General features: G+C 42.3%; 1 protein-coding gene across 1 annotated transcript in view; it reads left to right on the forward strand.

Annotated features, from left to right (window-relative positions):
* The first annotated feature begins 4,827 nt into the window (after positions 1-4,827).
* LOC137424631 (SEC24 homolog C, COPII component) overlaps positions 4,828-24,007 on the forward strand; it is a 102,946-nt gene continuing 83,766 nt past the window's right edge. The window contains 8 exon segments of the mRNA XM_068112291.2: positions 4,828-4,966; positions 12,133-12,359; positions 12,472-12,604; positions 16,785-17,059; positions 17,436-17,633; positions 17,938-18,125; positions 18,614-18,682; positions 19,906-20,017. Coding sequence (XP_067968392.2) covers positions 12,182-12,359; positions 12,472-12,604; positions 16,785-17,059; positions 17,436-17,633; positions 17,938-18,125; positions 18,614-18,682; positions 19,906-20,017 — 1,153 coding nt within the window. The 5' untranslated portion in view covers positions 4,828-4,966; positions 12,133-12,181.

Below are 24,007 nucleotides of genomic sequence, written 5' to 3' on the forward strand. Positions count from 1 at the left end.
AGGAATTTCAGGAATGAAGTCGGAGATTGAAAAAGATGTATTTGGGGTGTATTAAGGAGGTAGAAAATATCAAGGTTTTGGATGGGGGAAGATAAGAGATGGTGGGAGAGGGATTGAAGAGAGTATGGGAGTTTGTGAAGGTGAGCAGAGAGTCTTGATTTTGGCATTTCACGAGAAAAGGGTTGCTGTCAGATGTTGTGTGTCCTGAAGGAATATTTGGGGGACAGAGCACAGACAGAGCTGGGGGAGCGAGGCTGGAGCGGAGGCGGTAGAAGACAGAAAGTCCACCAACCTGCCTGCGGCGAGCCAGTGAATGACCCTCAGAATCAGCTTTTTTGTGGGAGATACCAATGATTCGGAAAGTTTTGGTTTCAACCGCGTGAAGCCGAGCTAGGTGTGAGGCAGGAGCACCAGCCCAGAGGGGAGAGCAGTACTCCAGCAAGCTGCGGATGAAATCTTTGTGTGTGGTGAGCAGCTCAGGTGTGCCAAGGAAGGCCTTCACACGCTGGAGGATGCCCAGTCGGCGACTGGCTTTGGAGGCCAGCTTAAAAATGTGGTTTTCCCAGGAAAGATCAAGGCAGATAGTGAGACCAAAAAGCTTGAGTGGACACAAAAGAACTTCGTTGAGAAGATTGTTGAGAAAGTGGATGGGAGGATTTTCCAGACGGTCTTTTCGGGGAGACATAGTGATAGTGTGAGATTTGTCGGGATTGAAAGGCATGTTTCACTTGTTTGACCAGTTTGTGATTTTGTCCAGGTCTGCAGAGAGTCAGGAGGCTGAAGACTGCCGATCTGAGGGATGAGATATGGAGTGGCAAAGTGGAGTCGTCAGCAAAGAGATAGAGAGGATTTTCCTCTCTATCTTGGTGGAACAATATAATTGGTGGAACAGGAGAAAAAGTTACGTTTAAGTGTTTAATGCTTTGGCAATATGGAGGAGGAAGGACAGCCTTGCTTAAAACGTTGTAAAATATATTCGCTTTCTTTTAAGAATCGCTAATGTCTTAAATTTTTCAGATTTCACTCCTGATTTCGTCACTTATTTAGTGTATGGGATCCCTGAAATCTTAATTCATATTTCAATTATATGCTTTAATTAGTCCGTGATATACACTTAGTTAAAGGATTCGCTAATGTCTTACATTTTTCAGACTTCACTCCAAAGTTCGATACTTATTTAGTCAACAGGATCCGATCCTCAAAGCCGAATCCAAATTTGGATTATATGCTTTAATTAGTTAATGAGATGTCAACATGGTTGCAAGGCAAGGCACATTTCAGTAGGCCGAAACTTTCTTCAATCTCATCCTTCCGTTTAGGTTTTCAAGACCACAGTCTCAAGTGATCCCCCATCAAAAATCACGATATTTTCTACACCTACTACACTACCCCCCACACCTCCCAAAATTTTTGCTTATGTAAAATATGTATCCATCATGTCCACCCTTTGCGTTCTCCCTTACCCCTCATCGTTACCTGCATACCTTGTTTGTCCGTCTGTCTATTTTCTCCCTCCACCCTGCTGTTGGTATTTCCCCTTTCTCCTGCTGTTCCCTTTGTTATATTGTGTCCTGATTTGTTTTGTCTTAGCTCTTCCACGAGCATAGACCATGTAGTTTCAAATATATATAACCCCCCCCCCCCCCAATCCTCCACCCATTCAAACAATGTCCCCACATTCACGGCATTTTCCAGGAACGTATCCCCCCGCAAATGTCGGGGTCTGACTTTATGTGCAAGGAGTAAGTCTGCTCTTTTGTGCCTTTTGACTTTGCTTGTTGCTGTAAATAAATGCCCTTTTGCATTATATTTTGTTTTGTGAATAAAGGTTTGTGTGCTTGCTTACGAAATAAATGGCTGTTACATTTTCCAGTCCTTTCTTTCATTGACCAGACAGTGTATGTAAGTGGATAGACGGGAGTTCTGTCCCGCTGTTTAACTCCGGTAGTGTTTCGCCAACGTTCACTCACAGTTCGCTCGGCTGTAATAGTAGTAGTGGTAGTTGGAAGACGGCTGAACGTTGAGGGCGTGGCCCTTAGGTGAGGTCATCCAGTCACGAACAGGTAACAGTACATAAAAGGCAAGAGGACCCTGTTAGACCTAATTAACCCAAACTGCGTCAACTGTTGCTTAATAACACATCGGGCCGCAGAGTTATCCGTGGTCTTGTGGCTTCACGGTTGGTAGTGGCGGTGGGTCCGAGTACGCACCTTGAGAGACCGGCGCAGGTGCTATGCCTTGGCTATGCACACTGAAAAATCATCACAAGCTATCAAGTTTGGTCTCAAAACTTGTTGTGTGGTAAAGTACTCCAAGAATGAGGAATTCAAAACTTCAACGTTTTTATTCAACCCAACATTGGCAGACACGTTCCATACAAATCCTTTCCAGACTCCCACTCTGTCCTCTAGCCCGGAAATCCTTCTCCTCTCCTCGCCCCCTCTAGCGTCCAGCCCATGCACAACACCACAAAATGTTACCAAGTGATCCCTCTTATACTTATAGATACAGTAGATTAAACAGGTCAGCAAAATGAGTATCAGCTTACTGGAAACAGGGGCACTGCATCAGCGGAACAGCTGAGCCCCCAGAAAATGATGCAATTAGTAGCCACAGGCTGTATACAAAAAGATCAAGGTTTTGGATGGGGGGGGGGAGGGGGGAGGGGCTCCTTGAGATGGTGGTGGAGAGCTGTTTTGGAAGACCTGGAGGAGTGGGATTGAAGATAATGTGGGACTTTGTTCCAGAGGCTGGAAAAAAGAGGATGAAAGAGTGAAGGTGAGCAGAGAGTCTTGATTTTGGCAGATTCACCAGAAAAGGGTTGCTGACAGATCTTGTGCGACCTGAAGGAATATTGGGGGGACAGAGCACAGACAGAGTAGGGGGAGCAAGGCCGGAGAGGAGTCGGTAGAAGACAGAAAGACCACCAACCTGCCTGCGGTGAGAGAGTGAAAGGTCTTCAGAATCAGCTTCATCGTGGGAGATTCCAATGATTCTGAAAGCTTTGGTTTCAACAGCGTGAACCCGAGCTAGGTGTGAGGCAGGAGCACCAGCCCAGACGGGAGAGCAGTAGTCCAGCAAGCTGCGGATGAAATCTTTCTATGTGGTGAGAAGCTCAGTAATGTCAAGGAAGTACTTCGCCTGAAAGAGGATGCCCAGACGGCGACTCTCTTTGGAGGCCAGCTTGGAAATGTGGGTTTCCCAGGAAAGATCATGGCAGATAGTGAGATCCAAAAGCTTGAGTGACAGAAATTCTTCGAGAGCATTGTTGAGAAAGTGGATGGGAGGGTTTTCCAGACGGTTTTTTTGGAGAGACAAAATGAGAGTGTGAGATTTGTCAGGATTGAAAGACATATGCCACTTGTTTGACCAGTTTGTGATATTGTCCAGGTCTGCAGAGAGTGAGGAGGATGCTGCCTGCTGATCTGAGGGATGAGATATGGAGCAACAGAGAGTGGAGTCATCAGCAAAGAGATAGAGAGGATTTTCCAGAGAGTTGGAGAGATCATTAATGAAGACCAGAAAAAGCCCAGGGCCCAGAACACTGCCTTGGGGAACTCCAGCCTGGACAGGAAGGGGAGATGATAGAATTCCATTTAACGTCCCTCCTTGACCTTCAACATTTTGAGACAGAGTGCAAATTCAGAAAATGTGTCCCCATGACTCATCCACAATCTATCCATAAAACTCAACATCATGAAAACCAGAGGAAAATAATTCAAGTTATGATCAAAAAGGTAGATTTTGTTAATTAGGTCACAATCTGAAAAAGTCGGTTAAGGACACGAATCAAATATCAGGAGTAAAACTTCAACGCAGGTACACTATTATGATGCAAGAACATATTGGAAGGCCAAGTGTTCTTTAAGATTCCGCATTGGCGGTGGTGGTCCACAGGAACATTGTCCAAAGTCACACGTACCGCCATCCAAAAATTTCAAACATGTTTGGTGTCAACTCTTTTTTTTATCATGTCTCAAAAAGGAGATGGTCCACGAAAATAGTTTGATTGGCCTGGTGGTCCGTGGACTGAAACGAGTTGAGAACCACTGGCTTAACGGTTAAGGTGGCTGGCTTGATAATAATCGCGCAAGCACGCCATTCCAAACAGTTGATAAGGAACGGCTGGCTTGGCAAGCGCTAGCTAGCTGCTTGCTAATGGAACACATGCCCACCACAGGTCCTCTCGCCGGTTATTCCCTGCAGTTGAACTCCATTCATTTGGTACAGTGTGTGTGCATTTCCCTGAGCAATGCGAAGAAACTTGCATTTTTTGTTGTTGTGGAAAGGTATTTTCTACAGGTTTTCATTATAAATCGACCACATAAAACTGCGATGCATTGATACATACATTTCCTGAGAACGCAATGGCAAACCACCCAGTATAACCCGTGCCAGGAAAATGCTTTGGCAGCAATAAAACTCTCTTCCCGAAGATCACCTGAACACTGGAATACGAATATGGATATTGGCTTCACACTTGAAATATTTGTTGCGCATACACCGCTCGAAACCCCAAACGTACTACTACGTTCACGCGCATTGAAGGAAAGATGTGACGTCAATTCACTTAACCTAGTGCATTATGAAGTTCATGTAGATTCATCAAAAAATGTATTTAACAAGTAAATATTTGCTCTGGATAGTCAGACATATATAGAATATGTCTCTGTTTAAAATGAAAAATAATTTCCCCTGAAGCGCCGACGTGGCGCGTGGCTGACGTGTCGTGGCTCCAGCTGAGACATCCGGCCCGTCCGTGGACGTGGCACCGACTCGGTGACTCTCCCAGGTTCGGGAAGGTGGCCGTCCGCCCTTTCCCTTCTTCCATCAGCCTCTCTCCCTATCCCTTTCAGTCCCCGTAGCCTCTTTGAACCGCGATGTTATCGGGGCAAGCGCTGTGAGCCACCGGGGCCTAGGCCTGGCTTGAGCCTGCGTCGAATATTTACGGATTCCGGCTTGAGCGGTAAACTTACCGACTCGAGATCTGTCCACTGTTCTTTCTCTCCAGAGCTGCGCTGACAGTTTGCATATTGATTCCATTGTGTGCGTTGTTGGTGCCTTTATTTTCTTTTCTGTGCAATAGCAAATACTAAATAGTTCGTGTCCTGTGAATGGCAACACGTAACAAAAACATGTGTGTACCCAGGTCAGGTCGTTGCTGTGTTTGAGATAGATTATCATGCATTGCAGTGTGTGTTTGTGTGTGTTTGTGTTTGTGTGTGTTTGTGTTTGTGTGTGCTTGTGTTTGTGCTTTTGTTTGTGTGTGTTTTTGTGCTTGTGTGTGTGTTTGTTTGTTTGTGTTTGCTTTGTGTGTGTGTGTCTTGCTTGTGTGTCTGCCTGGACGCAACTGAGGTTGTGGATCTACTGATGTACCATCTATTGATGTGGATCCATGATCGAGGTTGTGGATCCGCCGTTTGGAGAGGTCCTGGGCTGAAAGGATTGAAACCTCGAGGAAGAACGGTGCCCAGCTGATGATCCATGCAGTCGGGAAACTAGTCAGTTGCTTACGGGTTAAGGTTCTTGCTTTAGGTGGAGGAACTATGTTTGAGGTTTACAATTTAAATAAAGTTGAATATGGGATGTTGTGAAATTAACATCATTTACAACAATCCTTTAAATTATTTATATTTAAGTTTAGGAACAACCGATACTGTACAATTAATTGTGTGTGTGTGTGTGTGTGTGTGTGTGTGTGTGTGTGTGTGTGTGTGTGTTTTTGCTTGTGTTTGTGTGTGCACATGTTTGTGTTTGTGTGTGTTTGTGTGTTATATGTATGTATGTGTATATATGTGTGTGAATGTAGGTGTTGTTGACTGCTATCTCCACATGTTGGTGGGGGAGATGTAACAGAGACCTATCAGGTGTGTGTGTGTGTGTGTGTGTGTGTGTGTGTGTGTGTGTGTGTGTGTGTGTGTGTGCACATGTGTGCACATGTGTTTGTGTTTGTGTGTGCTTATGCTTGTGTTTGTGTGTTATATGTATGTGTATATATATATGTGTGTGAATGTAGGTGTTGTTGACTGCTATCTCCACATGTTGGTGGGGGAGATGTAACAGAGACCTATCAGGTGTGTGTGTGTGTGTGTGTGTGTGTGTGTGTGTGTGTGTGTGTGTGTGTGTGTGTGTGTGTGTGTGTGTGTGTGTGTGTGTGTGTCTCTGTGAATGAAAGAGAGGGATAGAATTGTAAGGAACAGAAATGAAAAAATGAGATGTGTGTGTGTGTGTGTTTGTGTGTTTTCTCCTACACAAGCAGTACATATGATGGGGGTATTTAAGCCTGCTGTTCTGTTTATACTTGCCACTTGCCTCGCTGATGCTAGAGATCCCACGTATTTGGAAAAGGGAATCTCATTGGTAGTTAATTGAGCCACCAGTTTTTAAAATGATATGTAAGAATGAGTATGTACAAATGGTTTGGAATCCTTTGACGGATGGGGTTGGTTTGACCATGCTTCGACGGCTGGTTGTTCTTTTTTTAAAATTAATACTCTTGTTTTTGGAAATGGACTTTGGACTGTTTACGTGCTTCTCATCACATCTCACCAGCTTGGACTTTGGCATGCTGAGGTTGTTTTTTTTGTGGGTGATTCACATTGTTGGGGGAAGTAAATCATCTTGTTTATTTCAGATTGCCAAGTAATGAAACGTAGAAAGCAGACCATTCGCAGATTAATGTTGGACTACTGTGGTCTAAGACCTAGGGCCTAGGGGGACGAGCAGAATTTGGAGGTGCATTTTCCTTTGACGTAATTGTCGTACATTTTGTGAGGTCGATGGTGGGGAAGGAGGGTTGTAGAAGGGGGAGCTTGGACCTTGCTATAAATAGTTGTCACCCTGCTGTTTCAAATTCAGGCGAATTCATCAATGTTCTCCCTCTTGAACAGAATGGAAGTCGAGCTGAGGACCTGTCTGCCAGCATTAGTTGTTCGTGGAAGTTAAGGATCCCACAGTGTCTCGCTAACGGTAGCCGAGTAGGATGACACCAGGCCAAAATTCTAAATTCTTCCCTGACCACTGCTGAGAAGGCAATGGCAGGTCACCCAGTGTAATCTTTGCCATTCATTGGACTTTCACATTTCTTTTTTTGTGTTTGTGTGTCTTTCATTGGGGAAAAAAAACTTTTCTCATCTTCTTGGAGCACCCTGCAGACCTATGATTCAGGATATGACAAGCACACTTGGGTCACATGGCTGTGTTTGGATCTTTGTATGACGTGAAGGTTTTGGATGCATCGCATAGCCTTTGGCAACAGTGAAATGGTCAGTGAAGGATTTCTTCTTCAGAGTGCTGTATATTTTCGTTCTCTGGTTCATCATCCTCACTGCTCATACTTGAAGCCTCAACTTCCTTTTCCCCACTTTCTGAACCTGAAACCTAAACAGCATGACACTTGCTTTTCATTGTTTTGTGGAATTTATTCAGTTTCTCTTTGGAATATCTATCTTTTGAGCCTCTTCTTCTTCACGGAGGTTTCACCGCTTCTTCTTCACGGGGGTTTCGCCGCTTATGAAGAGTGGACCCTTTACCCCAGTGGACAATTTGAAGACTTACATCATATCACCTTATTGGCTGGTGGATGGTCCTGCTGCTTCTTCTTCTGTGGAAGTTTACATGCACTCCATGACAAAGTATATGCGGACACCCGAACATCGAAAATCTCATTCCAAAATCATGGGCATTAATATGGAGTTGGTCCCCCCTTTGCTGCGATGACAGTCTCCACTCTTCTGGGAAGGCTTTCCACTTGTTGTTGGAACATTGCTGCGGGGATTTGCTTCCATTCAGCCATGAGCATTAGTGAGGTCGGGCACTGATGTTGGGCGATTAGGCCTGGCTCGCAGTCGGCATTCCAATTCATCCCAAAGGTGTTTGATGGAGTTGAAGTCAGGGGCCAGTCAAGTTCTTCCACACCAATCTCGACAAACCATTTCTGTATGGACCTCGCTTTGTGCACGGGCGCATTGTCATGCTGAAACAGAAAAGGGCCTTCCCCAAACTGTTGCCACAAAGTTGGAAGCACACAATCGTCTAGAATGCCATTGTATGCTGTCGTGTTAAGATTTCCCTTCACTGGAACTAAGGGGCCCAGTCCGAACCATGAAAAACAGCCCCAGACTTTTATTCTTCCTCCACCAAACTTTACAGTTGGCACTATGGATTCGGGCAGGTAGCATTCTTCTGGCATCGGCCAAACCCAGATTTGTCCGTCGGACTGCCAGATGGTGAAACGTGATTCAACACTCAAGAGAACGTGTTTCCACTGCTCCAGAGTCCAATGGCGGCGAGCTTTACACCACTCCAGTCGAAGCTTGGCATTGTGCATGGTGATCTTAGGCTTGTGTGCGGCTGCTCGGCCATGGAAACCCATTTCATGAAGCCCCCGACGAACAGTTGTTGTGCTGACGTTGCTTTCAGAGGCAGTTTAGAACTCGGTAGTGAGTGTTGCACCCGAGGACAGACGATTTTTACACGCGACGCGCTTCAGCACTCTGCGGTCCCGTTCTGTGAACTTATGTGGCCTACCACTTCCCCGCTGAGCTGTTGTTGCTCCTAGACGTTTCCACTTCACAATAACAGCACTTACAGTTGACCGGGGCAACTCTAGCAGGGCAGAAATTTGACGAACTGATTTGTTGGAAAGGTGGCATCCTATGACGGTGCCACGTTGAAAGTCACTGAGCTCTTCAGTACAGCATCATCATTTTACACATTTAAAGAACAGCAACAACAACAACAACAGGCATTTTAAGGCCATTTTCCCTGCAAGAGCGGGGGTTAGCCTTTACACATTTATACAATTTGAGTCGAATTAAAAAAAAAAGAAGAAGGTAAAGTTTTTTTTTTTTTTAAAGAGTAGGATGGAAACAAATAGTACACAGATCCAGGTAGTTACAAAGATTATTTTGTACATTATTGTCAAATCAGGCTCAAATTTAATGCATTGGTTGCATAAATTACAAAAACATTGATATAGATCTTCTTTAACTGGATGCAGGTTGTTTTGAATCATCCGGTTTGAATTTTGAATCAATTAAACCAGTAAAACTGAAAAGTCTTAAAGTTGTATTTTAAGGAAATATATACAGCAACTCCTATAGGCTAACTCCCGCTCTAGTGGGAAAAAATGGCCTTAAAACGATCATTCATATTCATTCATTCATTCCCCCCACCTTTGGTTTGCCTATTGTTACTAATTTAAAACCAGGAAATGAAAAACAAAAGAGGGCAAAGGTTTATCTGATAACCATGTTCCAGACAGACCGATAAATAGAAGTATTGAAGTTAATTTTTTCTAAAAGCATTCGTAAACTTTCGAAATTTTTATTTATGCTTCTTATGTTGAAGTTTACTAATTCTGGTGTTGGCTTAACAGTTAAGGTGGCTGGCTTGAGATGTTAGGGTCTTGAGTTTGAACCCCTATCATGCCGTTGAATTAACTGTTAACAGGGTGGGTTTGATTCAGCCTGTCATCCTTCTGAGGTCAGCAAAATGAGTACCAGTGACTGGCAATAGAGAGGCATTGCATCAGCGACACAACCGTACCCCCAGAAAATGATGCAATCAACCATCACAGGCTCCACACGAACCACCATGTTGAAGTGTAGCATGGAAAACACATTTTTATCATGTGTTTTATATTTGTCAAATGATTGATTTTCAGTATAATATTGACCAGCTGCATTAGGAGCTGTGTCATGTAGATCAAAATTGTTTCCAAATCCACCTTCATTTTCATTAAGCGATGCAGCTACTTGGATAACAAGAACATAATTTTATATGGGTGGCTTAGTATCCATCCATGTCCCTTGCATCAACATTTGAAACTCATTAGCTTTCAAGGAATTAAAATGACAAAATATCTGATATTGACTTATTCATCAAAGAGCAGCAATTGCAAAAGATGGGGGGGGGGGGGGGGGGTGGGGTGTAAACAAGAACAATTGGAGGGTATTTCTTAAGAGCCAAGAGGTTGCACTCTTTTAGTAGCTGGAGCTGTCAGGGATGAGAATATAGAAGGGAAAAAGGAATGAGAAGTGAAGAAACATAAGAAAAGCAACAATTAACAACTACATAGAGAAAAAACACCGAGCATAATACAAAACACGAGGTGACATGGCATGGAAATTTTGACATATTGGCGACATCAACAAAATCGAAGAGGGTGGGGTTGCTATCTATAATAATAAATGACCATCCAAGTCTATGAAATCAAATATAAGGCCAGAAAAAGTAAACTGCGATGACGTGTCATCGACTTCACTGTAGTTTTTATTTTTAAATGTAAGCAATCCCAAGGAAGGTCACTAGAAGGCATGGAACCAAGTAATTTTTGAGAGAATGTACTCGTATTTCCGACTACTGAATGAAAGTACGTTTGTTGTTGTTGTTGTTTGGCTATTTGTATCCAGAAACGATCAACACTTCACATTTGAATTGATTGGAAAAACTGTTTTCAAGAAGGAAGGAAGATGTATCTATAAAACAGTAAACTGGCTTTTTATTAGATTTTATTGGTGTCCTACCTAGAGGGGACTATAGGTTTGTTCTCCATCTGTCCAATTGTCCCACCTGTGGTTTTCTGCACTTTTTCCCCATATCCTTTAGCATACTAAACTGAAACTTGATAGGGGGAATGTATTTATTTTTTGTATGGAAAGTCGAGGCTCGTGTAAGAGCTAACACATGAAACACAGAAACAGAAACGCACATGAAACGTATCGTAAAGGGAGCAGGAGACAAGAGGGGGAGAGAGAGAGGGAAGCACAACAACAGTAGAGAACCGGGACATCGGGAGATCTGTGGAAGGGAGCGGGCTAACACAGTAAAAACAAATGGACACTACAAGGACTTTCAGGAAAGAAAACAGAGTTTGAAAAAGGTAGATTTGGGGTGTATTAATGGGGGTAGAAATGATCAAGGTTTTGGATTTGGAAAGATAAGAGATGGTGGTGAACAGCTGTTTTGAAGACCTGGAGGGAGGAGTGGGATTGAAGATAGTGTGGGAGATTGTTCCAGGGGTGTAAAAAAGAGGAATGAAAGAGTGAAGGTGAGCAAGCAGAGAGTCTTGATTTTGGCAGTTTCACCAGAAGAGGGTTGCTGGCAGATCTTGTGCGACCTGAAGGAATATTTGGGGGACAGAGCCCAGAGAGAGCTGGAGGAGCAAGCCCGGAGAGGAGTCGGTAGAAGACAGAAAGACCACCAACCTGCCTGTGGTGAGTAAGTGAAAGGCCCTCAGAATCGGCTTCATTGCAGGAGATTCCAATGATTCTAAAAGTCTTGGTTTCTACAGCGTGAAGCTGAGCTTGGTGTGAGGCAGGAGCACCAGCCCAGAGGGGAGAGCAGTATTCCATTAAGATGAGGATGAAAGCTTTGTATGTGGTGAGAAGCTCAGTAGTGCCATGGAAGGACTTCACACAAGGGAGGATGTGCAGTCGGCAGCTGGCTTTGGAGGCCAGCTTGGAAATTTGGTTTTCCCAGGAAAGATCATGTCAGATCATGAGACCCAAGACCTTGTATGGCAAAGCAATTCTCCCTCTTGTTACCTTCGCAAAAGCGGAAGGTTATGTTTTGATCGCTGTGTATTTATTTGTATGTCTGTGTGTGTGTGTGTATGTTATTCGCATAACTCAAAAAGTATTCAACCGAATTGCATGAAATTTGGTGGGATGATTGGTTATTATACGGGACACATTTGATTAGATTTTGGGAGCAATCGGGTCAAAGGTCAAGGTCAAGGTCACGAAAAGGTCAAAATCGTATTTTTGTTGTTCTGTTCCCTACACTCCCATGCCAAGTACAGAACAGTAGCTGCGGCGAAGGTATGCGCTCTACCGAGTGCCCGTTCTAGTTTTATTTGCTTTCAGCAGAATTGTGGAAACATCAGCAAAGTGAAATGGAGATTAGCTATATTCCTGTAAATAAATAAAGTGAAGACCCGAGCAGAAATGGGAAGGGATAAGGCAGATCATCATTTAAAATAAAATGTTGGCATTTAAGATGATATTTGAACATGCCCAGATATTTGAACATGCGTTTGCAAGATTTTTAATCTGCTGAGGATCCCTGAAATTGTTTTTTTGAGTTTTGCGCTTGTTATGACTGCATAGTTTACATTTTATTTTTCAGACTCTAATCCTATTTTAGCACTGAAGTTCAGAAGGGATCGTGTTGAACAATGAGCCAACACAACAGCTACATGCCTGCACAGTCCTATGGGCAGGGCCAGGGCAATTTTGCCACGTACCCTCCAGGTTATGCACCTCAGTATCAGCAAGTGCAACCTCCTCAAACTCAGAATGCGTACAATGGGCCAAGCCAGCAGAACTTTGGAGCTCCACCACCTCCGATGCAAAGTGAGCACACTTTGTTGGATATATGACGATTGCTGACATATCGCAAAGGTGTTTTGTTAAACCTTTCTGTCATTGGTCATAGTCAAGAAGGTGATTAACACTTGTTTACCAGGTTCTGTAAAACCAACTCCAACATCCATGGCAACACACCGTGCAGGGCAGATGCACGTGCAAGAGCAAGGTGCTTATGGCCAATATAGCCATGGGAATATGCAGAATGGGCCAGCAGGACCACCCTCACAAAGGTAAATGTCACCTATATGCGGTTGATCAACACATTTATGAAGTTAAAAACTATTAATAAAATGTTTTATCATCATTATCATCCAATGGGAAATGCATTTTAAAATGCTTTAGAATCTTATAAATATTTACAAGCGTTTGTGTGTTCGTGCGTTTGTACGTGATTCTTTCATGTATGTGTTTGTGTGTTCTAGCACCTAAACCCCAAATTTTGGGTGTAAACACTTCAGAGTCTGGGTAATGTTTTAAGCCACTACATGTTGGCCTTGACGTCCGTTTTGAAGCCACCAATGTCTGCTATAAAGTGTATATTTGGATGTGGGGTCGAGCAGTGTTGCCACCCACCCGTAGGCAAAAGATAATCACGATGAGGCCAATAACTCCATAGCTTTTCATGTCCAACACGTGCCGAAAACACCACCGGGAAAGCTCACCCAGCAAGGCAACGCTGGGTGATTTCCCCCCCCTAGGGCAGTGCCCCATAGCCCCTGCAAGTATAAATAAAATTGTTATTTATTGATCTATTCCACTGTCATATCAAAAAAAATACGAAAGCATGACACCTCGTACCATATACAGTCGTGGCCAAAAATATTGGCACCCTTGCACTTTTTTTTCAAATAACACAATTTTCCCTAAAAATAAGTTCAAATTGACAAAAGTATTTGGTCTCCACAATTTTCTATTTCACTGTTGATATTACAGAACCTTTGTTTTTGATTCAGAACTTGATATATCCTTTTAAATCAGAAAATAAAAAGAAATGGCATTGACAAAATTATTGACACCCCAGACGTAATAATTGGTAGCACAGCCTTTGGACAAAATAACTGCAGTCAAGTGCTTCCGATAGCCATGAATGAGCTTCATGCACCTCTCTACTGGAAGTTTGGCCCACTCTTCTTACGCAAGCTGCTCCAGTTCTCCCAGCTTTGAAGGGTGCCTTCTCCCAACTGCTGTTTTCAGATCTCCCCACAGGTGTTCAATGGGATTTAGATCTGGACTCATTGCTGGCCACTTCAGAACAGTCCAGTGTTTTGTCTTGAACCAATCCTGGGTGCTTTTTGAAGTTGGGGTCATTGTCTTGCTGCAAGACCTATGACCTTCGATGGAGACCCAGCTTTCTGACACTGGGTTGAACATTGCGCTCCAACATGCCTTGGTAATCTCCTGATTTCATGATGCCATGCACACATTCAAGGCACCCAGTGCCAGAGGCAGCACAGCAACTCCAAAACATCACTGAACCTCCTCCATCTTTGACTGTCGGGAAGGTGTTCTTTTGTTTGAAGGTTTCATTTTGTTTTCTGTAAACATAGAGATGATGTGCTTTACCAAAAAGCTCTAATTTGGTCTCATCTGTCCACAGGATATTCTCCCAGAAGGATTTTGGCTTGTTCAGGTGTGTTTTGGAAAACTCCAGTCGGGCTTTCTTATGTATCTCTCTCAGCCTGGGTCTGTTACCATAGAACCCCCTCTCATCGAGTTGGCTGCGGATGGTGTGAGTTGGAACTGTCGTACCTGAAATTGACCGTACTGTCGTACCTGACAAACTGAAATTGTGTCGTAAGGTCAGCTTGAATCTGTTTGGCAGTTGATCGAGGTGCTTTGTCCACCATTCGAACAATCCTTCGCTGCAATCTTCGGTCAAGTTTTCTCTTATGGCCACGTCCAGGGAGGTTAGCTACAGTGCCATTGGCCTTAAACTTCCTGCTAACATTGCGTACTGTGGACACAGGAATATCAATGTCGCTGGAGATGTACTTGTAGCCTTGAGATTGTCCATGCTTGGCTACAATCTTGTGTCTGTCCTCCTCAGACAATTCTCTGGTTTTCTCTCTTTTCTCTATGCTCATTGCGGTACACACAGTGACACAAATCAGCAGAATGACTCCTTTTCTCTATTCAAACTGGCTGAATAAGTGATTTTTATATTGCAGGCACCTGCAATTCACCACGGGTGTGTTCAATTCCAAAGTAAAGGAGAATCACCTGCTTGAAATCTAATTATTTCTAACGACTTCTAAAAGGTGCCAATAATATTGTCCAGGCCATTTTAGGATTTCTGTGTGGAGTAAGCTAAGATTTAGTATTTTTTTTAGCTTTTTTTGTTTTGTTCCACTGCAAACCAAAGAAATACATATGTGGATACCAAAACATTGTTTAATTTCAACAATTTTCTGGAAGAAATGGTGCATTATTTGAAAAAAGTGCAAGGGTGCCAATATTTTTGGCCACAACTGTGTGGTGGGAAAACTGATCAAGGTGTGATGATGCCAAATACGGCATGCTTTCCTCGCCTTGACTCAAGTTTTGCTCCCTTTTCACTGTCTGGCTGGATCAGGTGCAAAAATTTCACCAAAACTCTGTGCATAAATTTATTTTTGAAAGACTATGTTTCGCACTTGCACTTGTGTGTTGTGTGTTGGAGTGAATAGCGTCTTCAAACCTGCACTGTTGATAATACAGAGCTCGACATTAACGGGTGCCCGGGGGACCCACATGTTATAAGTGGTTGGGTTTTGGATGCTATGTTGGGCACTCCCAAAATGGCATACCTGATTATTTCAGTGGAGAGATGGATTACTTTAAACTTGCCAGGATTTCATTATTGATTAAAAATAGTATCTTGGTTTTGATTGAAACTTCATTCCATAGCTGAAGGTTATTCCTTGTGAGGGAAGATGGATATATTCTATTTATTTATGCTCTGCAGGTTTCATGCCACAAATGCCAAATGCCAAGATCGTAGTTACCACATGTTTTTGGAAGAAAGATTGTTTGAACTTGCCAGTAAAAATCATCCATGTTCGAAACCACACGATTGCATATTTGTTGTTATTGCGAATATGAGAATATTTATTCTGGTGTCAGTGTTAAGGCTGTACACTTCTAGCATGGTGATTATGAAGTTCAATCACAATAAATATCTTGTTCTTTCAGAAATGAACATTTTTTGGTTTCATTCTATTAAACAATGGCTGGTTGATGGGTTAGGTTTTTTTCAAATTTGAATATCATAGAAAACTAGAACAACACTAGGTGGAGCGCATACCTCTGCCAGGCTGAATATTTTATGTTTTGTATCCCACTGATAGGTCGGATCTGGATTCGGACCTGAACCAAAATCTAATCGGCTTGTTCTTGTCACATTCTGCTGTTTTGCGTCACTGTGTGTACCGCATTGAGCATGGAGAAAACTCATGGAGAAAACTCAAGAAATTGCATCTTGATCAGATGACGTTTTGTACTTGTCGAATTATCGAATTATGACGTCATAATGGAGGCCTTGGGCCAAGAGAGTTAAAAATTGGGCACAGTCTATTCCAGGGCATGACAAATATGTGTGTAAAGTTTGTCGATTATATGTGCGACAGTGTGGACGTAGTACTGCAAACAAACAGACAGACCAACAGACAAACCAACCAACCAACATACTTGCCGGAATCTCTTCCGTCAAGTAACAAACAGGGGTGAAAACATAACCTCCATCCACCTTCGGTGGCAGAGGTAATAAGTTTTACAGTTTTCTATTTATCTTTATTGGTTTTTTTTTGGGGGGGGGGGGGGAGGCACCCAAAATTTGACTTGGGTCACCCAAAAAAAAAATATCAGAATCACAAAAAATGGGTGCCCGGTAGGTATGTACATTGAGTGCATTCAATTTAGAAAAAACAGGGATTTTGTAATCGGCTCTGTCTTTGTGTTTTCTTCCGTCACGCTATATTCTGCTAAACAGTTGTGTAGAACTTCATCAAACTTGGTAGTTGTGATCACCACATGGCAAGAAATTGCAAGAGTTGGGTAAAAGGTCAAATACCCCCCAAAAAAGTAATTATGGCCACATTTTAAAACTTTTTTGAATGAAACTTTGCATTTTGAAGGTGTGGGGACTTACATTCACAATGGTCAAAACAAAATAATTTTTAATTCAAAATTTGTTTTGGGTCATTCCTGGGGGAACTTTTTGCCATCTTTCAACTTTGCTTTATATAGGAATCGTGGGGATTTGCAATGGCGTGTCGTTGACTTCGCTCTAGTTTGCCTTTTGCACTTGAATTTGCTTTTGTTTGGACACAAATATGTTTTTATTCGATTGAAAAAGCTTTTTTATTATTTTGTTGTGATTTGTGCATATGCCTACTTTTTCCGCCAACCTTTCATTGCCATTGCATTTCTCAGGTCAAATCAACAGCAAGGCTTTATGCCAGTCGCTCCTTCGCAAGACCAAAGCTATTCTTCCTTTCAACAGCCAGTGCATCGTATGGCACCTCCATCTACCAGTACACCACAGACAGCTTATCAAATGGCACTTCCACTCACCAGTGTTCAGCAATCAGCCTATCAGGGTGTGGCAACACCCCCAACCAGCCAGCAGCTGGCCAATCAAATGGGTGGATTGAATATTTCAGGGATTCCGCCACAGTATACGGCACAGCAGACACCCCAGTCATATGGTAAGACACTATGATGTATGTACGTTTTGATAAAGCTTTTGTTGGTACACCACAGCCGGCCCATATGGGAAACACCTCCTCCATAACACATTGGATAAAGGTTTTGCCAGCTTTTAGACAACGGGAAGGAGATAGTGCAACAAATTATGCCAAGGCAGCATTTGTTCTGGAGACTAGCAATGTCATTAAACAATGTAGACCATTGTTCAAAGGTAAATAGATCTTTATTTGTTTAATTGTTAATTGAATCCCATCATCCTTTGTGTCGCTGTTCATAGTTGTTGTTGATTTTACTTTCATAATGACAACACTCGTACCTATGTATCATCTGCTTATTTGATGATCTTGTCTTCCTTGTCGCTGCTCTGGGCCCCAGTAAATTACCCCACTGCTGCTGCTGCGCCACCTTCTCAGCATCCACCGCTCTCCTTGGTACCTCCCACATCAACTCCTATGGCATCCGATCATGCCTTGTCAACTCGGGTTGGGTCTAGTACCATGCAACAATTGCCAGGGCCAGGTGTGCACCTGAGCAGTCTCCCTCCCCAACCTGGCTTCCCTCCACAACTAAACGGTCAGCCCTGGTCTTCATGAACACTTTGCTGCACTTTCTGGAAATTTGATTTCATTTTTTTTTTTAAACTTGGTTTTGACCTTTATATTGAGAGCACTTTCTTCTTTTTGGAGTATATATATTTTTGTACAAATTGTGATTCAACACGACTTCAGTATTGTTACTCGTATCCAATCTTGTCCTGAAATTGTTTTTTGCTTCAAGCATGAATTGTTGCTTTAGCCCTACCCCACCCCCTGCCCATTCTAAGCTGTAAAACATTAAAGTGCAAACTCATGTCGTTTACAAACTCTGTATTAAACAGGCACTTATGGACCACAGCAAGCCCAAACTTCTCAAGCTGGTTATGCTGGCCCTCATCCTGGCTTTCAACAACCCTATTCTGTTTCACAAGGACCCATGGGACCTCCTGGTCCCCATGGAACTGCTGCTCCCATGGGACCACCTCAAGGCCAGCCACGGCGCCTTGACCCAGATTCCATACCAAGCCCAGTGGGTTATGTTCTATAATTTTGCTTTGAATTGAAAATAAGCTTGAGGGTGATATTTCAGTACATACATGGTCTGGTCACGACACAATACTAGGTGAAAACGATACGTAATGCTTTGTTGAGAAAATCTGGTACTTGTGCAATATGAGATTTCTTGAAATCGGCATAAAGATCTCCAAGCACTGGCAAAAGTACAACTCATCAAGCTCAGAGAGACTTTTAACTTGTAATTACAGAGTGAAAGTAGACTGGTTATGTGGAGCAACCCTTTGGTCTTGAGGAGTATGGACCATTCCACACTGCATTGATTACGTTACAATGGGACAGAATTACAGTTAGAAAGGGTCAGAGAAGTATCACCATATGTCATGTGGGACTACAATGGAGATGTTGTCAGAAATGTTCACTTAAATTTGTAAACTGTTGTGTTGTTGTTGTTCTTCCTCTTTTTCTTTCTCTTTTTCATTTTCCGCTGCTCTGCTGCTGTAGCGCATTGCGGAAACTCCTGTTCAACCGAAAACGAGGCATAGGATAGACCCAGATGCAATCCCGAGTCCCGTAAGTGTTCTTGCTTGCTTTGCTTGCCTTGTCCTCTGAAAGTTGCTCATGTCTACTCTTTGTTCTGGTCCTTTCACGCTTTTACTTTTTTTTGGTTGTTTTGTTTGTTGGGTTAAGGTTTTGGAATGCCCAGATACAGGAAAGGATTTTTTTATCTTTTATTTTACACATTAAAACTTTTCTGTATAGACAGTAGTCAACCTTTCTAAAACACAAATGACTGCATGACTCGTGGCTTCACAAATCCAATCTTTTTGCGTTGTTAAATTAGGATTAATGCATGGTGTTTTGGATACTTAAACAATATAAAGTGTTTACGGCTTCCAGAGACCATCCACGACCTTAATATCTTGTGAATTTTTGATGCGTACGTTTTGTTTACAGTACAGTACATGGCATGAGTTTTCACCACAGGCATTTTGGTGTCCACATATTACGTTTGAGAAGCTTTTATTTTCCAAGGCATACTTAAAAAAAAACCGGGGTGATATTGAAATTGACTGTGTCTGTCTGTCACGCTATCTCCTAAACAGTTGTGCAGAAATTCACCAAAGCAAAGTTAAAGCAGGTTATGATCACTACATGGCAAGAAGGTGCAAAAGGTCAAATATGCCCACAATTTAACCAAAAAGTTAAATTGTGGGCACATCTTGAAGCATTTTAAAATGAAACTTTGTTTATGCAATCAACATTGGGGGACGCATGAAATATGTAACGATTTTTTTGTATTTGACTACCGGTTCATATTTGTCCACCGGGGGTGGGAACTTAGGGTGACGTGTCAAAACGGGGAAATTTAACTCGATTTTATATCGTCATTTGTGGTGGAACTTTATGCCATGCTTCAACTTTGCTTTAGGTGAGAAGCCTGGGCATTTGCGATGGCACGCCATGATCTTCGCTCGTTATTATTTACTTTTTATGATTATATTTTGCTCACTGGGTGTTATGGTCTGTTTTTGTTCCTTGCTGCACATTGTTCTTTATTTTGTTGAGGGAAGGGAAGATGTATGGCTTATTTTATTGGTCTCCATCCTTTCCTTTTTCTTATAATTTTGAGCCATATAAAGAAGATGGCCAAGTTAAATAGGTTTTCTGTAAATTTTCAGATGAGGTGACACCTTGGAGTGCCTCCTGACTTGGATTTAGCTAAATGACGAGCAATCCTATTTGGTGTATTGCTGTTATGCTGAGCTTGATGTCCTGCTGGATTTTGTGTTCAGATCCAAGTCATTGAGGATGATAGAGTCCAGCATGCCACAGATCCTTATTCGACAGCAGTTCGAGGCCAGGTCCCTCCTCTGGTCACCACTGACTTCCTTGTGCAGGATCAAGGTATGTTTTATTTTGTTGATTGAACATAAGTTAAGCTCTTGATATGCTTGTTTTCTGAGACTAACCTAATTCGAGTAATATTGTTTAGATGCTTTTAAAAATCCAACTTTTCACTACATTCATCTGTTGGGGCATACAATGCCACTTGAAAAGAAAAACAAATGACTAAGATGCATTTTGTTAATCTTGCATTTCCATGGAGTGGAGCCACTTATTGCTACCTCCCCACCGAATGTGCTGATGTTTTTCCAATCAAGTTAGACGGACTCGAATGAAACTTGGACACTTTGGGTGTGTGACAAGAATAAATTGATTCAATTTTGGTGAAGATCCAGATCCAGATATGAGAATTAAAAATGGTTTTTAAAGTGATTCTTTACCAATGAGAGAAACAGCCAAAAACTATATATAGCACAATATTTCAAAAGGTTGTGGACGGATTGGACGAAACCCGGTGGATGAGTTGGGTAGGTGGCAAGAACAAACCAATTTGATTTTGGTTAAGGTGCGGATGCAGTTCTGGCCTATCGGTGGGATACAAGATGTAAATTGTTCAGCCTGGTGGAGGTGTGCGCTCCACCGAGTGTCGTTGTAGTTTTCATTGCTATATTTTCTTATCACTTTTCACGGGAAGGGGAGTGGGTGGGGGGGGGGGGGGGAAGGGAGGGTGGTGGTGAGGGGGGAAGAGCGGGAGGCAACATTCTAAATTGCAAAACCCCTCTCGGGAGTGGGGATATTGTTTCGCAATTTCATTAATATTATGCTATTATCATAGGTGTTTTTATTACTTTTGTAATGAGAAGCGGCATTGGAAAAACACCACAAAAACTCCTTGGAAGAACTCCATGGAAGCGACAGGAAGGATCATGTTACTAAGCTTTGTGGGGTATATACACTACAGTAAATCTACGATCAGGTGTGTTCGTCGACGTGATGAGTATGGACTGATGCCCGGATTCCTCCAAATTAATTTCAGTTTTGTGTTATAAACAGCATTAGCGACTGTTTGATATGAAAAGGTAATCATACATGTTTGTGGTTTATAATATTTTTACTTCTGATGGAGGCCGGTGCTCCTAAGAAAACACCACGTTAAGCTATTTATACACACTAGGGCATTGCCCGTACTATATCTATATCTAAAATTATATCCCCCCCCTCTATTTACATGAAATGGTTTGGTCCAAAGCGAACGGCTTGCGAGTACGGTGACAATCCCCCCCCTCTATTTACATGAAATGGTTTGGTCCAAAGCGAACGGCTTGCGAGTACGGTGACAATCCCCCCCCTCTATTTACATGCAATGGTTTGGTCCAAAGCGAACGGCTTCCGGAGTTTGGTAAAGAAATCGCCATCGCGTGCACAAACGCGCAGGAAAGCGAATGAATCGCAAATTCGGTTTTATTAGTTTTAAAACATAGTTTAACGCCAACATAGTTTGCAAACGTGAAATAAATGAATACGCTGTCAAATGTGCCATCCGAGGCAGAGTGTGTCCTCCACGTTCGGCACACGCGATCGTTCGCTGCTCTCTGATTGGTTGAATCGTTTTTTGGACATAGCTCGGTAAGTAATTGTCCGATTAATATGAAACCTTGAAAAGGCACATCCTCGGGTCCCCAGCAATATACCTGGCAAGTTAAAAGTATATCGGACCCGTGGTTGTCGAGAAACAGCGGTCACAGACAAACAAACGTACAGACGTACAGACGTACAGAGATTACTGGAATTATAGATAGATTAACAGGGCGTTTGTTCTTGGAGGAAACCCCCCTTGGGGATGTGGGATGTTATTAGTGTTAATATTGTTTTGTAACAATATTGCACTATTATCATTAGTGTTGTTGCTAGAAGCGTCCTTGAAAAAACGCCACAATAAAGCTATCTTCACATGGATATACACCTCAACACACAACCCCATTGGTGGGGAAAACCCCCTTGGGGAGGGAGGCAAAGGAATTCCCCACAACCTTCATTGCATGACCCTTACTCTCCCTGTCAAGTTTGGTTGAGATTGGATAAGTAATGACCGAACGTATCATGGTCAAAAATCGTTAAGAAATTGTGCAACTTAAGAAAAGTTGTCCTCTTTCAACAGCTTAAGAAATAATTGTGCAACTCTAGTGAGGGATATTTTAAATGAACCCCAAGGGTTGGGATCCTTTGTGATGCAATGCCCTGCCTCCGAAGCACCAATCGTCTGACATTTTATCATCTGGTCAAGAATCCCACCCAGATTAGACAGCTAAAAGCTCAATACCCTACAGTACACCATTACCTCTGCACCATCCCATCAGACCTTACATGTGATAAACAGAATATTTTTAGCTCATCTGATAAATAGGTACATATCTAATTACATCTTGCCTATTTAATCAATGGGTTGAGAGAATATGGCAGAACTAGCGTAATCACCATGTATTTGGTTTTGATTCGCGAGATGACTATAAACTGCCATCCTGGTAATTCACATGGAGTATGCGGTCCTTCTAAAGAACGTTACGTTTACGAAGAATTTGCTGGTGGGCGTGAGAGATCCTATGGTTTTTTGCAGTCAACTAGTGTGTGCCGGTACTCTGCTGAAATTTTCAGTTTCTTGCCCTAACCTGTAACACCTCACAATGGAGTGGTGACCCACATGTTTAGGGGTGTGTTCTATTACCATTGTACTTGTAGAGCGCTCGCCAAGTAGCTTAAGCACTCTAGCTAGGACTCCAACCAAACCGTTGATAAATCTTAGTGGGATCATGTCGGCTTTTAATCGCTTAAATTTACTCATCCCTTCACTGCGAATACAGGTCAGTGTCATGCGAATTATCTTCAAAATGGGCGCTGCAAATGACGCTTGAAGCAGTTGGGCCATGCCACTTTCCTCTGGTCAGTTTTACGTTGGCTATCCATATTTTCCTTACAGCTGTATCTTTTGGGAAAACATGCATACTCACACCATCTTTGGATGGATTGATACAACCAGCAACGATATATCTAGATGGCATTCGGAGTACTTTTTCAGAGTTCAGAGCTTATGTAAGCCACACGTAAACACAAGTCCCGCAGCAAAAGTGCGTTTAAGATTATGTGACGTATCACGTGATATATGACATAATCAAATCGCCATTTTTTGGGGTGGGCAGAGCTAGCCAGAATCGAGCATAAATGTACACCAAAAAAACATTTAAAATTTCCTTCCAATATATTTATTCAAGAAAAGAACAACGATTCATTGTTATGTGAAGCCATATCCATTCATTAAACCAAACCTGATTTTTCCAAGTCTGTGGACCTTTAAGCTCAGATCATGATAAAGTTGCCTTTTTTCTGCACACAGGCATTGTGGGGTATGGGGCAATGTCATAAATGATGTGATGCTCATCGGGCATTTTGAAAATGTAACGATAATTAGGGACTACCAATCTGCTATAGTTTCTGCTACTAAATTTATTTTTCAAATGGTGTCAATGGTCATTTTAATCCACATTAGCATTTGCAATTTATGGCTACCTTAGCTCCGAGTCTTGGAGGTCGGCTGTCATCCCAAAGACTTAAAAATACATATATATATTTTCAAATCCTGTGCATTGATGCATAATAGATTATCTGTATTTATTGAAAACTCAATATGGAATGCCATCCATGTTCACTTGGATCTTCAGGAGTTATTTAGGATTTGAAAATGCATCATCATGACACACAGGTCAGAAAATGACATTTCCAATGTAAATATGTCACACAACATGGTCCATTGAAATAGTTGTACTTGTATATTTGCACATGTTGAATAATGAATGTAAAGTATACGACCAAACAGTAAATAAAGTACACAATCCGAGCAGCTTTATCATATTATGTTGTCGGTTTACCCTCGTTTCCCCAAAAGTCTTTATAACAAAACAAGACCAAAAGTCTAACAGCAGCGTAGCTGGGCTTGTAAAATATTATAAACCACAAACACATATGATTAGCTTTTTACACAGTCGCTAATGCTGTTTA

Source organism: Myxine glutinosa, chromosome 4, assembly GCF_964187855.1.
Source record: "Myxine glutinosa chromosome 4, kmMyxGlut1.1, whole genome shotgun sequence".
NCBI lineage: Eukaryota > Metazoa > Chordata > Myxini > Myxiniformes > Myxinidae > Myxine > Myxine glutinosa.